Source organism: Centrocercus urophasianus, unplaced genomic scaffold (genome assembly GCF_019232065.1).
Source record: "Centrocercus urophasianus isolate 14NV4802_14NV808 unplaced genomic scaffold, USGS_Curo_1.0 seq_73, whole genome shotgun sequence".
Taxonomy (NCBI): Eukaryota; Metazoa; Chordata; class Aves; order Galliformes; family Phasianidae; genus Centrocercus; species Centrocercus urophasianus.
The window spans coordinates 5,478,040-5,502,039 of NW_024885344.1; the positions used below are offsets into that span (position 1 = coordinate 5,478,040).

General features: G+C 36.0%; 1 protein-coding gene and 1 long non-coding RNA gene across 2 annotated transcripts in view; one reads left to right on the forward strand and one right to left on the reverse strand.

Moving 5' to 3' along the window:
- The window catches only part of LOC122170624, a 97,765-nt gene extending 97,452 nt beyond the window's left edge, over window positions 1-313 (reverse strand). The window contains exon 1 of the long non-coding RNA XR_006171811.1: window positions 189-313. This is a non-coding gene — a long non-coding RNA (uncharacterized LOC122170624). The remainder of the gene's footprint in view (window positions 1-188) is intronic.
- The window catches only part of IGF1 (insulin like growth factor 1), a 54,661-nt gene that overhangs the window by 21,702 nt on the left and 8,959 nt on the right, over window positions 1-24,000 (forward strand). The window contains exon 3 of the mRNA XM_042837643.1: window positions 16,664-16,845. Within this exon, the coding sequence (XP_042693577.1) occupies window positions 16,664-16,845 (182 nt within the window). The remainder of the gene's footprint in view (window positions 1-16,663; window positions 16,846-24,000) is intronic.

Below are 24,000 nucleotides of genomic sequence, written 5' to 3' on the forward strand. Positions count from 1 at the left end.
CACATATCAGAATTGCATGCAGGAGAAATGGAGGTGAGAATGAGTAGTTACAGGAAAGCATTAAAAGCAAGGCAGGAAAAGTCTCATCTCAAAAGAGGTAAACATGATGGATCAGATGAAAACGTAAGTTAAAATAGAGGGGACTTTAAAAGTTACTATTAAAGTTCTGTATTTGGCAGCTACCTTACCTGAACTAGGACTTTGATTCCTTTGAGGGTGAATCATGTTTGAACCAGGTTTCAAGGACAGTTCTCCTCTCACAAACGCACAGCACTTGCAATTGCATCCAATTTTTCTTACGAGATCAGGGTTGGACAACGATTACACCGTGTGTTAGCAATTGCATGTGGGTGGATAGCTATATAAGAATCAGTCCTGCAGCCCTGGTTGGTGCAGACTGTGAAGCAGGCTGCAAAGGATCTCTTCAGAAGTACTCACACCAGTCTACCTAACCACAAAGTAGCCACATCTTGCTTAACTTACATGACAGCAAAGACCAAGAGCAAATGTTAAGAGAAACCTTCCCTCAACAACCAGGTGGGGAAAAGCCAGTACTGGAAGTTACAGCAGCAGTAAAAAAATGGCAGCAGACATTCTAAGAAACAGAAGAGTTTCCAGATAACGACTTCTTAAGATTATCACGTGGCAGGTATAAAAGCAAAAACTGTGGCAGACTAACTCTTTGGAAAATTGATCTGATAGATACTTACACCAGATTGATAACTATTTACACCTATATTTATTGATACAGTTCAGAACTTTGGAAGCCTGAAATTTTCACTTCATGGAAACAGAAGAGTTGCACAGTAAGGCAGCCATATAGTTAAGAGAAGAAGGTGTTAATTTTTCATAGGGGCATTCTTCTACTCTTATTGTCAGAAATTATTCAGTTATTTTGTCTGCACCTTTGTTTCTCCCATCCTTTAAAAGAAGAAAAACAAAAACCTATTGGAGACCTACAATGCAAAACACCTGGAACTCTATCATTTAGATTTGGTTAAATTATAACAAATTTAAGGCAGAGATTAATATTAGAAAGTGTCAGGCAATCTAAAGTTTAGGTGTTGCTGCCTGCACCAGCTATTAGTGTCACTGTCAATATTATGTGCCAAACAGTCTTAATTTATGTGCGTGACTAACAGACTTTTCATTTTGCTGCTCAGTTGTTTATAGTGTTGCAGGATATTTAGTTTGCTTTTGTAAAAGTATTTAATTTTCAAACACTTACATATGCTGCGTGCAATAAGGCAGTATGAATTGTTCTTTAGGGATTGGGCTGCCCCTCACTGATTCAAGCTTGAGCTTTACCAGATGCCATATCCAGAAGAGCTAATCCTCATTTTTTCTACTTCTACATTCACTAAGTATGATTTTTACATAATTGTACCAGAGCACTGAGACAATAATGAACGAATGGTCCATGTAGAACTCTGGAAATATTTCAGCAATGTTTGTGAGGCAGTGAATCAAAATGTGTCTGAGCAAGATATGGGACATGGTGCAACAATGCTTAGATTCTTTGGAACATAAGGAAAGAGCAAGTATTCTATCAGAGATATTTTATCATTCATTTTTTCATTCATTCAGCCAGTATGGTGTCTAATGTGAAAATTTACAATGTGAAATAATAAATTAAGAACATCTGTTCTATTAGGAAACAAATGTATTACTCAATAATTACTACCAGTTTCAACACTGAAATGTTAACAGTATGTACGATTTTTTAAAGACTTCACTTCTTAATAGTTTTACACGGTGCTGGTCTGAAACACTGTAGGTACTTGCCAGATGTGGTACAATGGTAAAGTAACGCTATTAACAGAGAGTGTGTTTATCCTTAAATCACCCCTCTCCTGTTCTCTCAACCAAGGAGAAATGATTTCTGAATTTCCTAATGATCTCGCAAGATAAACATTGAAAGTTATTAGATCTAGAAATAATTATATTAAAAAGAGCATTATATTTTTTAATTCTAGTGCTAAGAACATAAATCTTTCCTAAGTCCTACTTATCAGTACAATGACGTCACCCTGGAGTAGGGAATAGGATAATCTTCCTTGTTGCTGCATTACTGAAGAATGGCAAGGAGCTCTGATAAATGTCCCACTCACTGTATGTTTCCTTACACCCAGTCCTCGCTTTTACACTGGACAGAACAAACTGTAGATTTTAAAAGCCATATATTGTTTTCAGTATTTCTTCTATCTTCTCTCTCTGCAGTACTGCAACATGTTCCAAGCATTTTTCAGCGCTTCCACTCTGCTCTTCGCCTTCACTCCACCAGCTGTCACTCCAGTGACATTTCCAAAGCATGAAGCTAACAAAGAGCAGGGTAGAGCTTAACTGCTTAAGCTGTGGAGATCAGTAGCGGTATTTTAAAATATCAACAGAACTCTGTGTATTGGGAGCAATTTCTGATATCATTACTTGAATAGACAGCAGTGTTTATTTACCACACAAGCAGTTGCACAGAACGTATTTCGGTTGCTTTAGAAACTCTTAAAAGTTTACTGAACTATAATACACAGGCATTTGATGACTCTCTACCATAATGTTTAATTTAAATTAGAAATTAGGAAAGCCTAGCCTGATTAATACTAAGAAATTTCTGCACAGACAATTATGAAGCTATTAATAATGTGGAAAGGAAGCCGAAGTGCAGAGTATAGGAGAGATACTAGAGAAGTGTTACTTCCTGATTTGCACTTATTCTCTCTAATTGTCAAATTGCAGGATCTATATTTACAGGTCATGACCTGAAATTTGACTCTAAAATGGAGTTATCACATGGGGGTGCCATCCTATAACAATTAAGCTTTCTTTTCACTTCTTGTTTTTTAACTGAGCCTCTGCAGTCCAAGATCCAAATACTGACAGGAAACCTATTGCAATGTGCAGGGAGTGCAGTGTTTCCTTCAGTCTGTAAAATACGAGTCCTACTACTGTGTCAGAGCACACAGAAGCAATGATTAGGTGTGGGTGCTGGCCACCAAAGTGCTCAGGTCTCCCTAGAGTAACAGGCTCACAATACTGCGTATACTGTTACCAGCAACCAGCACTCCTGCAAGGTGCCTTGGCTGGAAGGAGCAATGAGTGTGATAGATCCTGGCTATCAACACCGAAGTAGTAAAGGGATTGTTTCAGTTTTTCAGTAGATCTTCGCATCGGGAAGAATTTCTAAAATGCATTTAAAAGACAGAAAGCCTCTGTATTAGGGCAAATTTTAGCTCTTCCATGTTGATAACACAAGTCTTCTGGAGGTCTGATCAGTTTGCTCTATAGTAGAAGTAATATTCTGGATATTTCAGTGCCCAGATCTATCAGCTAGAGACACTTAAAGGGAGCTTATGAGCAGGAAGGAAATCAACTTTTTACAAAGGTAGGTACAGATAGGACAAGGGGGAAAAATTTTAAACTAAAACAGAGAAAAGTTGGATTAGATGTCAGGAAGTATTTAACTCAGAAGGCAGTGATGTGGTACAAGCTGCCCAGACAAGATGTGGGTGCCCCATCCTTGGAGGCACTCAAGGCCAGGTTGGATGGGGCCCTGGGCAGCCTGAGCTGCTGGGTGGCAGCTCTGCCCACAGCAGGAGGTTGGAAATGGGTGGCCTTTAAGATCCCTTCCAACTCAAGGCATTCTGTGATTTTATGATACCTCTTCATTACAACAATTACTTCTCTCTATCTTTTATTAAATAGAAATAATTTCTATAGATGTCACCACAGAGGGCAATTCATATAATCATAGAAGCATGGAATGGCCTGGGTTGAAAAGGACCACAATGATCATCTAGTTCCAACAACCCTGCTATTGTCAACCACCAGACCAGGCTGCTCAGACTCACATCCAGCCTGGCCTTGAATGCCTCCAGGGATGGGGCATCCACAACCTCCTTGGGCAACCTGCTCCAGTGTGTCACCACCCTCTGAGTGAAAAACTTCCTCCTAATACCTAATATCTAACCTAAACCTCCCCTGTCTCAGTTTAAAACCATTCCCCCTTGTCCTATCACTATCCACCCTAGTAAACAGCCATTCCCCCTCCTGTTTATATGCTCCCTTCAAGGATTGAAAGGCCACAGAGGGGTCTTCCTGGAGCCTTCTCTTCTCTAAGCTAAACAAACCCAGTTCCCTCAAGCTTTCTTCATAGGAGAGGTGCTCCAGCTGGTACCTGGGGTATTTTCTGCAGATGTTGCATAGCTGCTAGTCATGCACACAGAGAAAGAAAGAGAAGCAAATAGTCTCAAACGAGTCAATACTATGCAGCTACTTCCCTCGTCTTTGGTTTGTGATTTGCATCATCAAGATTAAGAAAAAAGCAGCAAAGATGATGTTTATGTTGATTGTTTTCCATCATCTCTAATTCTAAATGAGATATATGTTAAATGTATCTGGTCCACAAAATATTGCTCTTAAGTTCTATAGAGAAAACTTTATGCAGTAGTCTATTTTTGTGGTTTTAATCTTTAGAGTGATTACAGTTGACTGAATAACAGTTTTCTGATACTAGATGGAAAGTAAAAACAATTATAAAGTTTAAATTGATAACAACTTATTTAATGACATGCTGTCTAACTGCTAGAGGCATAAACAAAGGATACCTAGAATGCCTGAATGAATTTAGGAAATTCATTAGAAAAGTTATTAAGTGACATTACAAAGAAGACAAGAAGTATTGTATGAGAAGCATATGCAAATGACAGATGAGGATAGATTGCAAATAATTAAGCAAAATCACAAGAGATGTAGTTTAGACAGTAATTTAGAAACTGAGAAGAGAAAACAGACTCATTTTAGGCAAGCTGATTTAATTTCACTTCCTATTATGACTGCATTCTGGATGCTAACCTGAAACTTTTCTGAATTTCACAAAGGAGGAGATTGAGGTCTGCAGAATTAGTGTCATCTTGGCTAAGGCCCTTCAGCTGGAAACCTCACAGGATCAGCCACACTCACTAAACTTGCTGAACTTCTCCAGCCAGGCTGCACAGCCTCCTTGGTTTATTTCGGCACCTCCTTTTTTGGCTAGCAAAAAGCAGTTCAGAGGAATGCAAAATGAAAAACAAGGGGAAAAAATTAATCCAACTTTCCCAAACCACAGAAAACTTTCATTTGGTATACGTTTTGACCAAAGTTTCAGTGAGAGCAACGGTCAGATTTTATCCAAAAATTACTCTGAATGGAAGGAACTCTGAGCAGTTTTGATGCACAACGACTGAGAGAGAAGCACTATGCTGACAGAATCTGTATCCACACTCTTGAGTGTATAAATGCTAAAAGTGCAGATGATTGCATGTATAATCACAAAATTGAATTTGATTATTCCATTTTATTATGAAATTTGGGCGCCTAAGGATAAAGTTACTTTGAATATGTTATAAAAAATACTTTCTAACTCTACAGCTGTGATGGTTGAACATGACTTAATATCTCCTGGACGTTAGCCCTTTCCTTTAATTGTATGAAATTATACAGAAGAAGCAAATGAATACATTACAAGGAGTACAGTTTTTTGTTGTGGAACTATTGTTTTTTAGCTATTCGATTTGGTTAAGTATATCAATATCAGATTTGATTGTAGGATTATCTACAATGCACTACATAAGAGCAGTTATATGAAAAAATTAGTGACCTTATTAAGGCAAATTTTGGGTATCTACAGGTATGCCCAAAGACTACTTTCCTATCTACAGGTTGACTCTTAATTTCAAGTTTGAATACTGGATTATTAATTTCAAATGCAAACTAATAACTTGCAACTGTGGAATAGGTAAGACTCACAACAAAAATATTTGAAAAGACTTGAATACTTCTGTCTGTGTCCAAGAAATATCTTCAGACGCAACTCAGAATCTACACTGTCAGAGAATCAAAAACTTTTAAAAAAATCCTTCAGGTTTTGAGATTTATTATTGTTTCAAGGAACTATAGGTGTTGAAGGCATGAGAATTAAAAATGGTTGTGATTTATAATGACCAATATAGAGACTTAAGGAATTCTTTAAAAATATACTTCAAAAGAATTACGTGTTTGGGTTTTTTTTTATTATTTTCTGTGATACCACCATATGAGTCCTTCAGTAGCCAAGCATGCTTAAGATCAGTTGGTGGGGTTTTTTTTCATTTTTCCAGAATTTCTTTTTCCTTTTTTTTTTTTTTTTCCTTTTTTTCCATAAACACCATAGCTCCTGAGCAGACATGTCCAGCCTGATGTAGAGGATCTCATGATGTACAAAGTCACTGGCCATGTTGGGAAGAATGATCTTGTAGACACAGCTTACTAAGTTTACACATTAGTCTACCAAAATGATAAATTAGTTTGCAACATTGTAAGCATACATACTCATCCGACTTCTTTTCTCACGAAATTGATTCCCCTGCTTAAATGCTTGTGGATGCACAAAGTTGTGGCCCAAAAGAAGTCAGTGAGCTTTTAAATGTGGCATTTGGAATTTAGAAGCTAGATCAGTTCCAGAAGGAATTAGGGTCAAAATTTGAGTCTTTTTGGATTAAAACTTCAGCATCACCACAGCCTTTTTATGCTGGTAATATTCCTATTTAACCCTGAGAACAAGGAGGGAAACAAAAGCGTAGTATGACGGCCAAATAAGGGAAGACATGAAGAAACATCTTTAACTGATGCTGAGATTTCAATCTTTAATCAAGTTTAAACTTGTTGGAATGGAAATGGTAAAAGAATTCTTGTTACTTAGAAAAAAACTTCTCTTTAAATGGAAATGAACTTTTAAAGACTTTCAACTTTCCTGAAAAGGCCATAGAAACTTTGCAAATGAGAACTTCAAAACATTTTCTTAGAAAACTACAATGTCTTTTGGAAATTGTGACTGGAGATGGCATTGTCAGTCTTGTATAAGTAGGATTACTGCATATTTGCTTCATTTGTATCTTTATTGCCTGTAAACACTGCCATCTTCAATGGTCCCACAGAAAACATGGTTTTAGTGTATTTCTCCCTGAACTGTTTGAGCGTTACTTTGATTACACGTACTCTGCAAGTCTTCTGTGATAAAAAGATGGGCTGGGTAGTCAAGGCGAGTAAGAGTCGTTTCACTTATTGCTCAGGTTCTTGTCCCTGTCACCGGAACGTATCTTCCCACCTCCTCTTGCAGTATTAAATCACTAAGGAATAGAGATACTACTGGTAGAGAACCAGTGCAAGTGAAAGGCAAGTCAAGCATAGCACTATATTTAGCTAGATTTAACGAGATTTTATGTCCAGATGCAATGTCCCTTTCTCACTCCGGTGACTTCATCCTCACTCCCTAATTGCTATGTAATTAGCTGGAAAGTTTCACTTTTTCTTTTATCTTGTTAGACAAACTTAGCAGGAGTGTCATGACCTCAAAGGAATGTTTGCTTTCAAGATTAGAACAGGTATATGGTTAAGATATTGACCAAATGTGCTTATGTTGATGTCAGTTCAATTCCTATCACTGTCACAGCCTTCTGTTCTGCAAATAATTGATAGCTGGATCACACAAATATTCAAACTAAGTAGCATCTTCCTCTGCAAAGAGCTCACTTAATTTCAGATAAAGTACTGTTTAACATCAGTGAAGATAAAAGAAACTGACTTTAAATTTTTCTGTCTAAATTCCCCTTCAGAATGCGGTGGTTAATCTGTGTAGGTCATTAAAACTTTTCTAAGTCAACCTCAACAAAGAAAACACCAACAGCCCCAAACTAGCAGACAATAAAAAATATTTTTTCTGGAAAATATTTAACATTTAAAATATTGTTGGTAAGAAAGATACATGCTGGACTTCAATTGAAAGCATTAATATATTTTACTGTTGCTTAATTTTTAAAAATAGCATGTTTCTGACTTCTAGAAAAAATCTTAAATAGTTGAGACTCTAAACAAAATTACTGCACAGGTGCAAGGCTGAATTTTGTTCATTTCTTATTCTCAGTTACTGCATAGAACAGTATACAAGGTTGGATGCTTGCTGACAAAGCCTTTAGCAACATCTTGCTAACCAGAGCCTATAGCTCTGTAACACATTGCATAATAGAGAAACGGCACTGAAGTCAACTGTGTTAGACAAATACAAATTTAGTGTGAGAAGTGAGTCTTGCCCTTGCTGATATCTTCTTTCTCCCTCCTACTCTTCCTCATACCCTGTACTGTCATATTTGTTTCTAATGAGGGAAGGAAACTTGCTGGCGTCGTTCTCTATAATAGATTGAATGACAGTGGCCTGCTTTTAATTGCTTACACCCTGTAAGGGCTGCTGCCAGTTGGTAGCATGTAACTATAGTTGCACACGTGGATAGTGTGAAAGATATGAGATACGAGATGTTTAGTCTCATTGTTATGCAACAGCCACTTAAACTTTCTGCCTCTAATTAGGTAATGCAGACTTAAGAGTTCCCTGATTGTCATTTGTCATTTGCTTTCACTTCTCAGAATACATCTGAAAAAGAGTATCTTGATAAAATCCCGATTACACTGCAAGACATTGTATTACTTGTGCAATCAGACGCATTAATTCTGAGAAGCAGTTGGTCTGCTTCATGTTGTACAAAAGAATTCTTTTGTTCTTACCTCCTTCAACGAATCACATTACATCCACTGCCTGCACATCTTTCCAGATGCCATGAAGACACTGTTTACTCACTAAACTGCAAGATTGGAAGGCAAATCAAATGATTGTTCATTATCAGCCTGATGCTGAGCCCACTGAGAGCAATGGAAGCTTTAAAATTGATTTTAATAGATTTTGGATTAGGTTCCATATAAGTATCTTCAAGCAACTGATTCATAATAGAGGAGAACATAGAAGATTTCCTAATGACATCAGTGATCTTAGGATTTCACCCAATTTTGTTTTTTGCATTTTTATTCATTTGGAAATTCCAAATAAATCAGAGTTTATGGGCTAATATATGTATATGGCTATGAGATAAGAAGGGTAGGGAAGGTTATAACATGATTTATTATTCTTTTACTAGGCACAAGGGTAAGCAGTTGTTAATTACTGTGAGAGCATATACAGGAAAAGGAACGAATGTATACTCATTACAGATGGATGACTGTACTACCATTGTACTCCTGGCTGCATAATAGTGGGAAATATCCAGATGTAACAACGACCTTCTGGTTTCTAATTATCTTGTCCTAAACCTTGATAAACCTGCTCCTACTTGCAAGAGTGAATTTCTGTCCGGCAAAGCATTTCCCTTGCCAGAGTACATATATATTTGGCAGCATCTTGCACTTTCCAGCTCTGGAATCTGATGTAAGCTTGTAAATTGTGCTTGGTTGGCAACATTTTCACCCTCTAGAGCACTGAATTGGTGTAAAATAATACATTATACTGTTTCCCACTCTTTCTCCACTTTTTTTTTTTTTTCCTCAAAAGAATTCTAAATTCTAAAATTTCTGCTTTGTATTCCAGCGCAATTTTCACAAAACTGTAGGTCTTTCTCTTCACACATTGCATCTGGCTTAGCAACTACTGTGTGAAGCATAATGGCTCTATGGCTCTATCACATGCTTAGTACCCTTAATGACCTCTGAAGCAGCAGTTCCATAAGGAGAACAGAATATAGTTAATAAGTATATGTGAGTGAAAATCGCTACAACTGCTGTTCTTGGGAAATAAGATTAGAGGAGGATATATATACATACAATTTAAAATATACTGAAGAACAAAAGTGCTCCTGAAAGCATATTTCCAGAGGAGGGGAGAAAAAATTCTTCAACGCTGTGGCAGAGTACCTGATAAACATAGACAGATAAATTAAATTATCATAACTTTTAGGATAAATCTACATTTGTTGGCTAATCAACTTCACTGAAGTGAAAGAGTTCTTTTATTTTGCACTTGAAATGTTTATGAGTTCTCCTTTTTTTTTTTTTTTTTTTTTTTTCCCCCTAATGTGAGCTTCTAAATGTTGATTAGTCAGGGAAAAACCTCCAAGAAGTCAAAGTCTAATAGATTTCTCTTATAGAACAGTGTTAACTGATTCTAATCAACTAGTATTTTAAATGGCAAAGTTGTTAACAACAAGCAAAGACCTTCTTGCCTTAGACTGAGTAATTAATATAATCTGGTATTCTACAAAGCAGTAACTCTCATGCAATATCTCAATATTAACAAATGCACATGCTTTCATAAAGTTTCTCTTGTGCATACTGATAAAGCTTATCCTCTATTCTCATGCATATTAAATTAGACTTCAGAGCTAGATCATCCATTCATTGAGCATTTATAAATGCTAATATATGCTCATTTTGATGAACACAAACAAAAATCAGCCTAAGCATAATTATTTTTTGGCACTGACAAAACATTGGAGGAAAGTGGAAGCTAAATATTAAATACTGTAGCTTCAAAATGCATGCAAATTACTTACATGAAAATCAGAATGCCTACTTTGCAAAATTTAAATCACAAGGTACTTCTGCTAAGGAACTTCAGGAAAGGTCACAACATTTGTTTTTTGCTTGTTTATTCATTTGTGTATGTGTTTCGTTAGTTCATAGAAGTATCAGAATACAGGCATTTCCTGCTGATTGAACACTGACTCATAATTTTCCAAATTCTGATTATAAATTTCAGAGTACTCTCAGCAAGTATTACTGATATAATACTAAACCATTTGTCTGACATCTTCAGATGAAAAGAAATATCAACAATCTCATACTCTGTATGTGCATTTATTTATAATACATAAACACGGAACATAAGCCAAGAGGCATAGAGATGCATAACTAAATATTAGACTGGGTGGTATGCTTTTTAGAACTAATATGGGTCATCATATTTAATCACGGAAAGTAGAAATAAATTGCTTTGTAGTCCACTTGCAGTGCATGCTTTGTGATTTAGGACAAATCACTTGCAGTGCAAATCATGTTACTTTACTTCAATTATCCAGACATGCGTACCCTGAGAGTAGATCAGGTAGCTTTCTATAGTCAAAGAAAGAACACCGGCTCTCTCAGAGAACAGTTTATTTTGAATAATGTGCCCCAAGCAGACCAAGTTACTCTTCAGATGCACCTGCCTGTTGACTATCTTAAATTTGACCGCTAATTTTCTGATAAAGGAGCTAATTAAGATGAATCTCAGATTTATCTGCTTTGCCACCAAAAGGCAGAGAGCAAATAGAACTCAAGAGTACTTCAACAATGAACTCCAAGCCAGGACCTAGCGCAAAGGACATTCTTGTTCTGTTACTACATCGCAGTGTAGCAGTATAGACTCTTATCCTTGTTTTTCAAGCTCAGAAAGTTCTCTGTGGCTGAACTACTACTCCATGGTATGCCTACATACATCCAGATAAACACTGGTAAATGAGAAAAAGAATTTTGCATTCCACCACTTCAAAGAATCTCTCAAAAAAACAAAAACGGAAAGAAAAACAAATCCAAAAAACCTCCAAACTGACCTTTCAAATCGATCTTTCAAAATTGTACAGAACATGTTATCCTGACATTTTAAAAGAAACGTTTTGAGTTTTTCAGGTAAAAAATACAACAGTCATAATATCACAGTCTACTCATATATGTCGACAGCATTTTATGTTACTAACGCTGCAGTTACAGCTGAAAGTTGACTATTAATAAGTGAGGACCATAGTTCACTGCTTTTCAGAGTTACATTTTTTTCTAAATTACAGTCTAAAAATCACTCCTGCGTTCTACTGTAGGGCCTGAAAAGACACTGAAAGGTACTACAAATAAGAAGTGACAGAAAACTTCAAGGACTCATTACCCCAGTTCTTTCTAAAGTCCTCAAAAACTGATTTTTTTCTGTTGTTTTTTTTTTCTGGGCTGTTTTTCATGTAATTCCCTCCCCTTAATGTTACAACAGTGGATTTGATTCTCTAAAGAATGTCTAGTTAGTCTGACAATTGAAACTTTTACAATCCACCTACACCAGTGATTGTAACATTGAAATTGTCAGTAGAGCAGAAGCATCAATGAAATATTTGGGGGTTGGGAAACAAACAAATCAAACATAAACAAGACCTACTGAATTATTGCAGTGGCTTTGCGCTGTTTCAAGGGAAGTGCTGTTAGTACAGAAGCCAGCTGTTTAACTATTGGAATTCTGCAACTTGGCCTGCTTTCAGTGAACTTCAGAATAGTGTGACTAAACTTTGTCTCTTCTTGTAGCACATGGAAAGAAACATTCACATATTTGGTACAGTAGATTAAATGAAAGCCAAAAAATTCTATTAACTTTGACCTACACAATACGAAACCTCTTTTGAGCCTGAAACTGACAAATAAAAAAAAAGGAAAGAAACCTCCAAGGAAATCAGTGTACATCAGCAAAAAATAATGCCCAGGACTGTCACATGTCCACAGGCAGCACTTTGAAGGCTGAGTAAATATAAGGAACTTTTTTGATGACAGCTGGAGGGTAGCACTGAAATAATGTCAGAAATATGAGAAAAAATCTTATGGGTGCCCAGTATACTCACGCAGCAGGATCAGTCCATATTTTAAGATAATATCATAAAAACTTAAGGAACAGAATACTGATATAAAATGTGCAGAACTCCCAACCATTTATTTACTCATATGGATTTTAGTTTACAGCTTAAGTTCTCAGTTAAATCAGCCATTATGCAAAAGAGCACTCGGGCATGTGCTCAATGTTGAATAAGTGCTTTACTACAACTTACTTGAACATTGGTTTAGATCTAAATGCATCTGATAATGATTATCTAATTCTGCAGTCCTTTCAGAAGAATCACAGAATTATAGAATCATAAAGGTTGGAAAAGACCTCGAAGTTCATCTAGTAACTCATTCCCATGCCCACTAACCACATCCTGCAATGTAATATCCATATGGTTCTTGAGCACCTCCAGGGACAGTAACTCCACAACAGCCTCTGAAAGAGTGCATCAGCACTCTTTCAGAGAAGAAACTTTTCTTGATACCCAATCTGAAGCTTTACTGACGCAATTCAAGGCCATTGCCTCCTGTTCTATCACTATTACTTGGGAGAACAGGCCAATCCCCACTTCACCATAACCTCATTTCAGATTGTTATATAGAGCGACAAGGTCTCCCCTAAGCCTCTTCTGCATACTAACCAACTCCAGTTCCCTCAGCCACTCTCCCTGAGACTTGTGCTCCAGATCCTTAACAGCTCCATTGCCCTTCTCTGGACACGCTCCAGGGCTTCAGTGTCTTTCTCATTGTGAAGGGCCCAAAACTGAACACAGTACTTGAGATTCAGCTTCACCAGTGCCAAGTACAAGGGACAATCACCTCCTGTCCTACTGAATATAGCATGGGCCAAGTACTGATAAGACCCACAGAAGTGATCACAACTCCTTGCAGTTCTTTGTCTCATCTCTATCTGTAGTAATATTATGTATTGCAGTACTTTAGAAGACAATAGCAATTTCAAATTTGTTAATTTTTAATTAATGTAAGCATTAGATATTGCTCAAAAGTAGAGCCTAGAATTACAATACGAAAAATAATCAATTTTTCCTATTCTTATCTATTATTTTGCCTAATCTTCTGAACAAAACATCACAGATTTTACAATCAAAATAATACTGATATATTGTCAGAATGCTGTATATCCCATTGCAATAGAAGTTAATTGAGGAAAGAATGCATTGAATTATATAAATTTGAAATGTCAAAACTTAAGCTATGTTGTATGCTCAATCTGGACAAACTGAAAAGAATTATGGATTGATAAAAAGGACAAAGGACTTTTAAAAAAAATCACCTCCATTAACCAGTTCATCTTTGGCTTGTTTACTCATTTTTTTTATTTTATTATTGTTTAACATTAGCAATGTTAAACAATAATAGATTTTGCACATTTCTGAGAACATTTACTTGATTATTTCCTTTATAGCATTTTTGTGTAGAAATGGATCCCATAAAAATGCCACTATTAGCCATTAGTCATTATTGGAAGAAAATTCTGATCAAAATATTCCACTAAGGAAAACTACCCTAGTAAATGTTCTACCAAGTAAATAATTGGCTTCAGCAAAGAAAAAGGACACTTGTTTTGCTAAACAACTTTACAAGTTCAAGATATTTGTAGTCTTGCTTCTCATAGCACGAAGATTTCAGCTATCAGCTTCTGTACATAACTTTTGGAAGTTCCTGGCAGAGACATTTCATCTTATTGGCCTTACATTTTGTCACTGTGATATAACGACATCTTTCTAGTATGAATGTCAAGAAGATCTCACGTGTACACTTCTTAGAAGAGCTAAACATAATTAATCCTAAAATTTCTTATTGGCTTGACAGATTTTTTAAATGTATGACCTATTTTCTAGATAGAAAGCTCATGATAAGCCAGCTGAAACCTACAAATGAGCAGTCCCTCCTTATTTCTACTATTATCGGTAGCATGACAATGGTACAATACAATGTACAATACAATACAATACAATGGCAATGGGTACAGTAGCCAACCTATGTACTTTGCGAGCTCCTATGAAATACTATTCAAAGGAAAAATCCCAAATGAATTTTTTTAGAGTGTGCTTGCTTATGAGACATTGATAGACTGAGAAAAGAATGTTTAACTAATCAAAAATTTGTACCTGCTGTTCAACTGGATCTATTAAGAGAAGGAACCGAATTTCACAGAATCACAGAATTTGCCTTCCTATGTTTTAAATTGGAGCAGGACAAAATATGAGAGCGCTCTGGGTATTCAACACAGTAATGACACCCCAGATGCTATCATGACAGCTAAATTTTAAGAGTATTAGGCTTAGAGAATCCAATTAATAGGCTTCAGGAAAAAAAATAATCCAGTGAACAGCTTGTAACTTATAACTCAGTGAGTGAAAATAGTCTGGAAAAAAAAATCCAACAAAATCTTTATCTTCCTATTCATAATACTTTTCAGTGATACACAGAAAACAATGCACACTCACAAATCAAAATATTACTGTAGCATACTCCTGGCATGCTATTCTGTTTAGTCTTATGAAACAAATAATTTGTAGCAGACAATGTACAGTATAGAGGCCCTCAGTGAATTGCAATCTACCAAGTAAGCATGTTTTTCTTTTTGTTTAATTTATAGTCCCTGAAAAAAAAAGACATTTAAAAACCTATTGTCTGGGTTTACAAAGCTCATGAGGATAGTTAGTTCTTAGCTGATTGTACTGCTGGCTAAAATGTTAGACATACTTTACCACTAGAGGTCTTTTCATTTACGGATGTACTGAGGCCGCATGGGTTCTTCATCAGTGGACATATGTTTTAATCACAGGGATCTGCAAAATGCAGTGTTGTCTTCAAATTGACAACTGCAGACCAGATATGTGGAGATTAACCTAGAATTTCAGTGTAGGAGGTAAGAATTTCTCAGTGAGAAATGGAATTTTCATCTTTGTTGATATACCCTTTCCCTTTATTTAGCTTCAGTAATTTCTAAAAGCTGAATTCCCTGCCAAACTCCGAATAACAGAGTTTTGGTCTCAGTGATAAAACTGAAGAGGAAAAATATTAAAAAAAAATTTTGAGCTGACTGAATTGAGTTACTTCATTTTTTTGGCTCCTTCTTTCCTTTTTTTTCCATATTTTGGGTTTTTATCCAATGTGGATTGTCTCTACATGGAAAAATTTAATGCTGAAAATGTCAAAACAAAACATTTAATCTTTTCAAAATTTTACTGTCTGAAACCAAATTCTACCAGAATTTAAAAATAGACATAGTAAGACAGCAATTATTTTGTTTCTTCTGTGAATTTACTGTTCATTCATTTCTAGAGTCATAGAAGGGCAACTACGTATCCAACTGGGCTTTATACATACAAGCCCTGGAAAAATAGGTCTGTAATCTTTTCATAATATGTCAGTGAAAACTCTAGGTAGTAAAGAAATCAGAAATCCTTGACAGTGAAAGAATTCTGTGGGTCAAAGTGTAACTCTTTACTGGAGCTGAATGGAAAAGGTAGTAAAATGTATTTTCTACAGATGCCCAGTATAAACACTAAACACAGGAAGGACCATGTTATGTTAGTCCAGTTTTCCATCCTGTGAAAAGCTATACAATATAAACCATTCTGTCTTTACCTGTTCCATCAACCACAATCCTATTTTTGCTGCATTTCATTAGTTACTGTTTTAGCTTATTTCCTCCTGCAAGTTTTTGAACTTGCAGATCTTCCAGCCTGTGTAGTTTTTTACAGTTTTCATTTCCCATTTGAACATATTCTAACTTCATACAGTGGCTTAATTTCATTTTTCTCACTTGAGAATACTTGAAAATACTGCACAGGTATGATCTTTAATCGTCAGCTACCTCAATCAATACAATGATCAGCTTTTGTCTAAAAGCTAAAGAATAATTTTATTTTGCAAGTCCTCTAAATGCCAGGATGTGGCTTTCTTCTTCTCCATTTTCAATGCCAAGGTAGTTCAAGAAAATCTTTTGATAATAATTTTCTGAGAAGATATATGCTTGATAAATGCTTAAATGCAACCACTCATAGACAGAGGTCAAAGCTGGCCATTTCCAGGAGTATCCTTGAAAGCTGTTATCTAAGAACAGCCATAGATGCTGCATCTACTACTGTTGTGCCAATTCAGGTATACATAATGCAACTTAATATGATTGCTGCTGAGGTCTTTTCATTTTCTTTCTAACATGAAAACTTTCCACTTGTGTTTTGAATAGGTAAGCCTACAGGGTATGGATCCAGCAGTAGACGCTTACACCACAAGGGAATAGTGGATGAATGCTGCTTCCAGAGTTGTGACCTGAGGAGGCTGGAGATGTACTGTGCTCCAATAAAGCCACCTAAATCTGCACGCTCTGTACGTGCTCAGCGCCACACTGATATGCCAAAAGCACAAAAGGTAGGCCAGGCCAAAAGACAAAAAGTTCTATTTTAGGAAAAGAAATTTATGTCAAGGCTGGTTACTTAGCAAACAACTGATGCGTTCTGCCTACTAGAGACACTGAGATTTAGTGGGTTTGGGGAAAATAGCCTCCATGGTAGAAAATAAGGAGAAGATTCATCTCTTAGAATGCTGAATAAAAACCTGCAATTGCTAAGCTAGTAGTTGTGAGGCTTTATCCTGCTTCTGGGTATTAACTGAGATGTACTTACGTCATCTGATCATAAATAGCACCTAAAACCTCTCTCAAAAGAGAAATCAAACAGAGTTTTTAAATACTCATTTATCCAGAAAATACTCACTCATCCGTTTTTGTAAGGAAGAAGCAGACTGAGTGACTGAGAGCTCTTCTAGTATTCTTTTTATTGTGTAAATGAACAAATCATTTTCTTCTTTCATTATTGTTTCGGCTTTTTAGGTTTTTTTATTTACCAGAAGTAAATTAAATTGATAATTTAACTCCAGTCACTACATACTTCATTTTAACTGCTTAATGTTTAATATGTGTATTCTCCAAGAACTGTAAATATTCATTGATATTATCTGTATAGTTACAGAATTCAGAGCATTCAAACATCTGCCTATGTTATGTAGATACTGTACATATATGTTGTTAAATCTCTTTTATCCTCAACAGAGCCTATAGTTCAGCTAGGCTGCCATTAAGCTCTCTTCCAACTATCTCTCCTATTTGAGTTCTGAACATCTGTTTTACATGTTATCTATCATCTTCTGTAAACCTACAATAATATATTTTATTGCCGTTGACCTTTTCTCTCCTATATATATGTTGTTCCCTTTCCTACAGTTTTCTGAATACTTTTTCATATAAGGAATTAAACTGCATGAAATCCTAAGACATCATATAAAGCTAGGAAACCAGTCCTATGTACTAATTTTCTTAACATTATCTTCATTAAATAACAACTGCAAATGTTCTAACATCACTTCTCTTCCATAAAATAACCAAAGAAAGAGAATCATTTCCATCTCTTCCTTAAGGATTTTCAACCTTTTAAAGTAATGGCTGTATGATTCTTCCTGAGAAACATCACCTTAGTCATGAACATCTCAGAAGATCCACACAAATGTGTGTAGAACATATGAAGAACACAACTATGGACAGAAAAACCTCGTAGTTTATTCATATCAAGGCACACATGCTTCTAAGGCTTGTGGAGAAAGAAGAAAACAAGCTTGGCCTGTAGTCTCTGCACTTCTTTCCATAGTTATTGCTAGGGTGATGGGTAAAATGTTCTATAACGCCATGTGCATGAAGACAAGATACCTGCTAGCTCTTCGATAGATCTCCATGCCACTTTCCTTAGAGGGCCAAGGAATGTCCTTCTTTAACAGATATATTTTTCCCTGTGGGAATACATGCAGGAAGACACTTTCACAAACTGGAAGAGCCAGAGTGAAGGTCTTTGCACATTAGATGAGAAGGAGGTGTTCAAGAAAGAATAGTGTGCATCAGGGCCTTGCTCCCATTCCTCAGAGAAGAGATGAGATATCAAACTTTAAGTTTTTAAGAAGCTTTTAGGACAATGCTTTTAGATATTGCTTCTAGGCTGCCCAGAGTGGAGTCAGGGGTTGGACTCGATGATCCTTATAGGTCCCTTCCAATCTAAGATATTCTAATTTAAGAGGAAAAGAAATAGAGTGTGTAGTAACTGAGATGAACTAGCTGCAGCAGACAGCATTCAAGAAATGAAATGGAGAATAAACAAGAGGTGAAAAGGACAGTAAAAAGACAATGAAAAACAGTGAAAAATAAGGAAGGGAATTAAAGAGTCTCGTAAGATGAAATATACTGAAGAACTGAACAAACTATGAAGTACAGAGTTTTGAGAAAATGGGAAAGAAAATAAAATTAGAGAAAAATTTCCTATTAAAGAAAAGAAAACTGATGAAGTAAATGTATAGGAGAAGGAGGAAAGAGATGATCTGAAGCAAAAAATTCATAAATGCTTCTTGATGGGAAATTGGCAATAAAATATTAGAAATCTCATAGGAAAAACAAGCTGAATTTCTCCTTCATCTCTGTCAATGTATAAAATTAGATTGAGGAAACAAAAATATAGGAGTAGGAGAAACTATAATTCTAACTTATGCTAGATAAGAGGAACATATAGTTAAAAGAAATAGAGTGCAATAAGAAAAAAATTATACATCAGAAAGCTCTAATGTATATTTCCATGTTATTATTTACTCTTTCTTTTTGCGATAGTACATGCTTCCATTAAAGAAAGACAATGCTATGTGCATATCTTTTCTTTGGATAGGTTCACTATCACAGAAAGATATCGGGTTGGTCAAGCAGAACTTGCCTTTCATGAACTCATGCAGGCTGGGCCTGATTGCCAGGCTGTCCTGCACATGTTGTGTAATCCTGCTCATAAACAGGGGCAGACAGAGAATGATTGATGTGGCCTGGGAAACCCAAAACGTCTGTGCTGGTAGAAGGCTAGCATCAAGAACCAGTTTTATCCAATTATAGAGACTGTATGTGTAGAGTTTTCTGTTTTTGTTTTTGTTTTTGTTTTTGTTTTTGTTTTGTGTGTGTGTGTGTGTGTGTAGTAAAAAAAACAAGATTTTTTTCTTCAGGATTGTTATTTGTTCCACTCTAAGACCTTTATTCATAATCAAATATAAAAGTTTTCCAAAAGCTAAGCAATAAAAACTTTGATAACATATAAAGTGATATTTTACATACAGCATACTTCACAGATTTAAAAAATGAAAGAGGAAAAAGGCTGTTAGAAGTGCTTCTTTATTGCCATAAATTCTATATGCAACGGAGCACATACTCAACCTTAATTCTAAGTTAGATACCAAGCTGTCAATATCTCTGTAATTGTTTTTCCACAGTCAGCCTGTAAAAAAATTATCTTAAACTGGGGCAGCCAATGAAAGTACCAGACATGGATATTTGCTTGCGCAAAGAAATAAAGTGTACATCAGAGCACAATGCTACAGCTGCTGGCTAACCACTCCAAAGTTTCTTGTGAAACAAATGGGCTCACGCAGAGTATGGATTTCAACACTATCGACCTTAATGAAGTTGTGATCTATAGAAACATGTCGTTTCTGTAGTGCCCAGCAGTCAAGCGTCCGTCTCAGACATCTATTCGAAGGATACCAAACTCTCATTAGAGCGTATGTGTCCTGCTTTAAAAGAAGCATCACCCCAAATCCCTGAAATATTTTATATTCTTTGAGCAATAGCCTACAGAGGTCACCAAACCTATCTGGGTCAGCAACTGTCTGTAATGAAAAAATGTTTGTAATATGAGAGGTATTTTGAGACGTTGAATGTTTTTTCTCCAGTGCTGCACAACTGATCCAAGCGAGAGTACGTGAAAGTCCATAAAGAAGTGGCAGCTTTGTTTTCAAATGCTTAAAAGTTGACGGAAAAGAAAGTAACTTTCTAGTATGTTTGACAAATGAACAATGGTTGGTCAATGAGAAATGTAGAAATAGTTTTTTCAGTAGCCATCATATGTAGATGTAACAATCAGCAAAATTTATACAAGACCAACATGTCTAAAATTTAGCAAGCTATTTACTTTATGTGTGTTGGTTCTCTTCCCCTGAATAGAATCTACAGAGATAATTTACCTTCAAAGTTGAATTGAAATAGAATAGGATCTATAATCTTTACTCAATTAATGTTTTCTAAAGTATGTTTCCATGACCATTCAGATTCCTCAGTGTAGCTGCTCACCAGAAACACAGAAATGCCATAATAAAATGAGAACTAACAGTAACACAATTGATTTTCTCCAGTAAGTTACTTAAGCAAAACTAAGTGATTAAACTTACATTTCAATTTAATGTTTAGACTGAAAACAAAAGATGTTTGGGCCAACTGTTCTTCTGGACAGTTTAGCTATGAGAAACAGAATTATTTTACATCCCCCTGCAATACTAAGGCCAATACTATACAGACTGCTTTCCTGTCTTTAATTTATTTAATTTGATATATATTACTTTTTTATTTATCATATGTCTGTCATATATCCATTTATCATATATGTAATACTAATGTTCTTTATTTTTATATATCTCACTAGTAGACTGAATGAAAAAAAAAAAAAAAGTTTTGAAAAAGGAAGATGTCCCTGAACTTTTAACAAAGAGAATGAGTGTGAAACCAAAGCACATTACAGATCTTTTTTTCCCCTAACATGAGAATAACTACTGACCTTGTTTTTAGATTAGAATCTCATTTAAATGAGAAAATACATTAACTAGTAAGGTGGGAATAAGAAACAGGGAGAAAAACTTTGAAAAACGATTGTTCTTGGTTCAAGCAAAGGAGACTGAACTGTTTCCACAATAATTATGTATATACTCAAGGGAAGACTGCAACTTTTTTGAATGAAACAGTGCCATAAAATCAATGTCCAAAGCTGACACAAAGGCTACAAGATGCCTTGAGAATTATAACATGAATTTTGCATTGATAAGGCTGATTATAAAATTCACTAGCCAAAGAACAGGAAAAAAAAGTAATTTAGTGCCATGCCCTTGCATCCTAAGCAAGGCTGAAGAGATGTACAATTTGGTATAATTTAACTCATTCTCAGAATTCTATTCCTTATTCTTCTTTAGGATTTATATGTGGAAAATACACAAATGTATTAATAGCAAAGTAGTAGTAGGAAGTGGGTTCTCTCAAAAGATCAAATACTAGCCAACATCCTTTCAGATTATATCTCATCTTCAAAATTTAAATAAATACTAAGTGGGACTGAGAAACAGTGAAAATATGGTTTTACTCTAAGAAAATCTCATTGAGAAAACAGAAAGCATATTGCATGATTTCTCATTAGTCTTTCTAAGATTGGCTTAATCTTTTGTAATTGGCTGTTTATCAACTCTCAGATATATTTACAGACCAAAATATGCTTAATGGCATTAATCCTAATTTCTACCACATCCATACTACATTACCAAAGCCAGCGAGGGACCTTTTATGTGTAAGAGATAGAAGGACTTGGCCTCTTCACTTCAGAAAATGTTCTCCCATTGCTTACTTTCCAGTCTTGTTATTTTGTTACCAACCGCACTGCCCACAGAACTAAAAAACTTTCAAATAGACCTTAGAGAATCCGTAGCTAAGATATCATGTGTGTTACTACAAACATTAGACTTTCCATTTATTACCAATAAAGCAAGAGATCTTTTAATGCCAATATGAGTTTTGGAAGTCCATCCTAATAGCATAAGAATGCTGTTGCATGCTTCCCAGTACATTTCATCTTCGCTAAATGACCTTTACTGTCACTGAGGTTGTTGTTATCCGTAACTCTCCAAACATCCATGCTTAAGGTGGTAGGCTTAAAGTTTGAACTTCTCTGTTCACAAAGTGACTTATGCAAAGTTGACATTTTGCAACTGGCATCTTAAAATGCTTATTACATTTGTCTATATCTAAATATCAGCTAAAAAGATCAGACAAACAAACATCACATACACACAAAAAATCATTTTTAGTTACTTAATTTCAAAGTCTATAGAAATAAGGCAAGGTTTTCTATACTAAAGACGTGTCTGAGATCCTGATTCAGGCATTCGTATTTTGTTTTAAATAGTCTCAACATTGCATAGTTGGAAAAAAATGTGTTATATGTGTCAAAGGACTTCCTGGCATGCACGTTAATCTATTTATGGATCAAAATGCTGATTCCAGATGAGAAACTGTTCTAAAAGTTACCTGCCATCTTCCCTCAATTTCAAAGCTAGCCTGTACATTGTGACAGCTCTTTCTCCATATACATGCAAGTATTAACAGCTATTACTGAAAGCTTGCTTTATTTCAGTGATTAAGCAATTTTGAAGTCAGACAACAACATTAGTTGAAAAAAATGTATTACTGAGGTGAAAATGGCTGTTGTTTCATAATAAGGCTCTTACTTTTCTTATAGATGATGAGCGTGCAGCCTTTAAGAATATTTGACTTTTTTATTTTTCTTTTTTTCTTTTCCAAATAGAATGCAGTGTATAATTTGTTTCTTATATACTAGTAAACTTTCCTCAAAAAAGAGATTCTAGATGCAGCAGTAACAAGGCTATTTTGTTTTGTTGCCATGAGGGAAAAACAAGACAGATGAGTCAATGAATTCCTGTCTTCTTAGTGCATTGTTACAATATAAGCACTTCGTAGAAGTGCTTATCATAGAACCTAGGTTGGAAAAGACCTTAAAGGTCATCAAGCACAACCATCAACCTGACCTACTGAGGCCTATCTTCATGTCTTTCAGTGCTGTGTCCACACACCCCTTATATACCCCTAAGGACCAGATTCTAACACTTCCCTAGACAGGCTGTTCCAATGCCTAACCAGCCTTTCCATGAAGCAGTTCTTCTTGATATCTAACTTAAACCTCCCCCATCTCAAATTCTGGTCATTTCCTCTATCACTTGAAAAAAAAAAAGACCAGCATTCTCCTCACTGCAACCTCCTTTTAGGTAGTTGTAGAGAGCTATGAATGCTCCCTTCAGCCACCTTTTCTCCAGACTAAATAGCCCCAGGTCCCTTGGCCACTCCTCATAACTCTTGTTTTCTAGTCCCTTAACCAGCTTAACTGCTTTTCTGTATGCACAATCAAACAACTCAAAATCCTTCTCATACTGAGGGGCCCCAAAGTGAATACAGTATTTGAGATGTAGTCATGTAAAAAGAGGTAATCACTTCGCTAGTCCTACTTGCCACAAGATTTCTGATTCAGGCCAGGATACCATTGGCTTTCTTGGCCACTTGGACTTGGCTGGCTCCTGATCTCACTGCTAACCAGCTTTTCAGGTTCTTTTCTGCTGGACACACTTCAAGCCACTCCAGCTACATACTGCTGCATGGAGTTGTTACAACCCAAGTGCATCAGCCAGCATTCAGCCTCATTGTATGTCACACAACTGGACACAGCCCATCTATCAGCCCATCCAGGTACCCCTGCAGAGCCTCCAGCCCTTGTGCAGATCAACACTCCCACTCAACTTGGTCACATCTGCAAGCTTACTGAGAATGCACTTGATCTCTTGATTCAGATCATAGATAGTAGCATTAAACAAAATACTTGTAGCATGAAGTAGGATCCTTAGCTCATG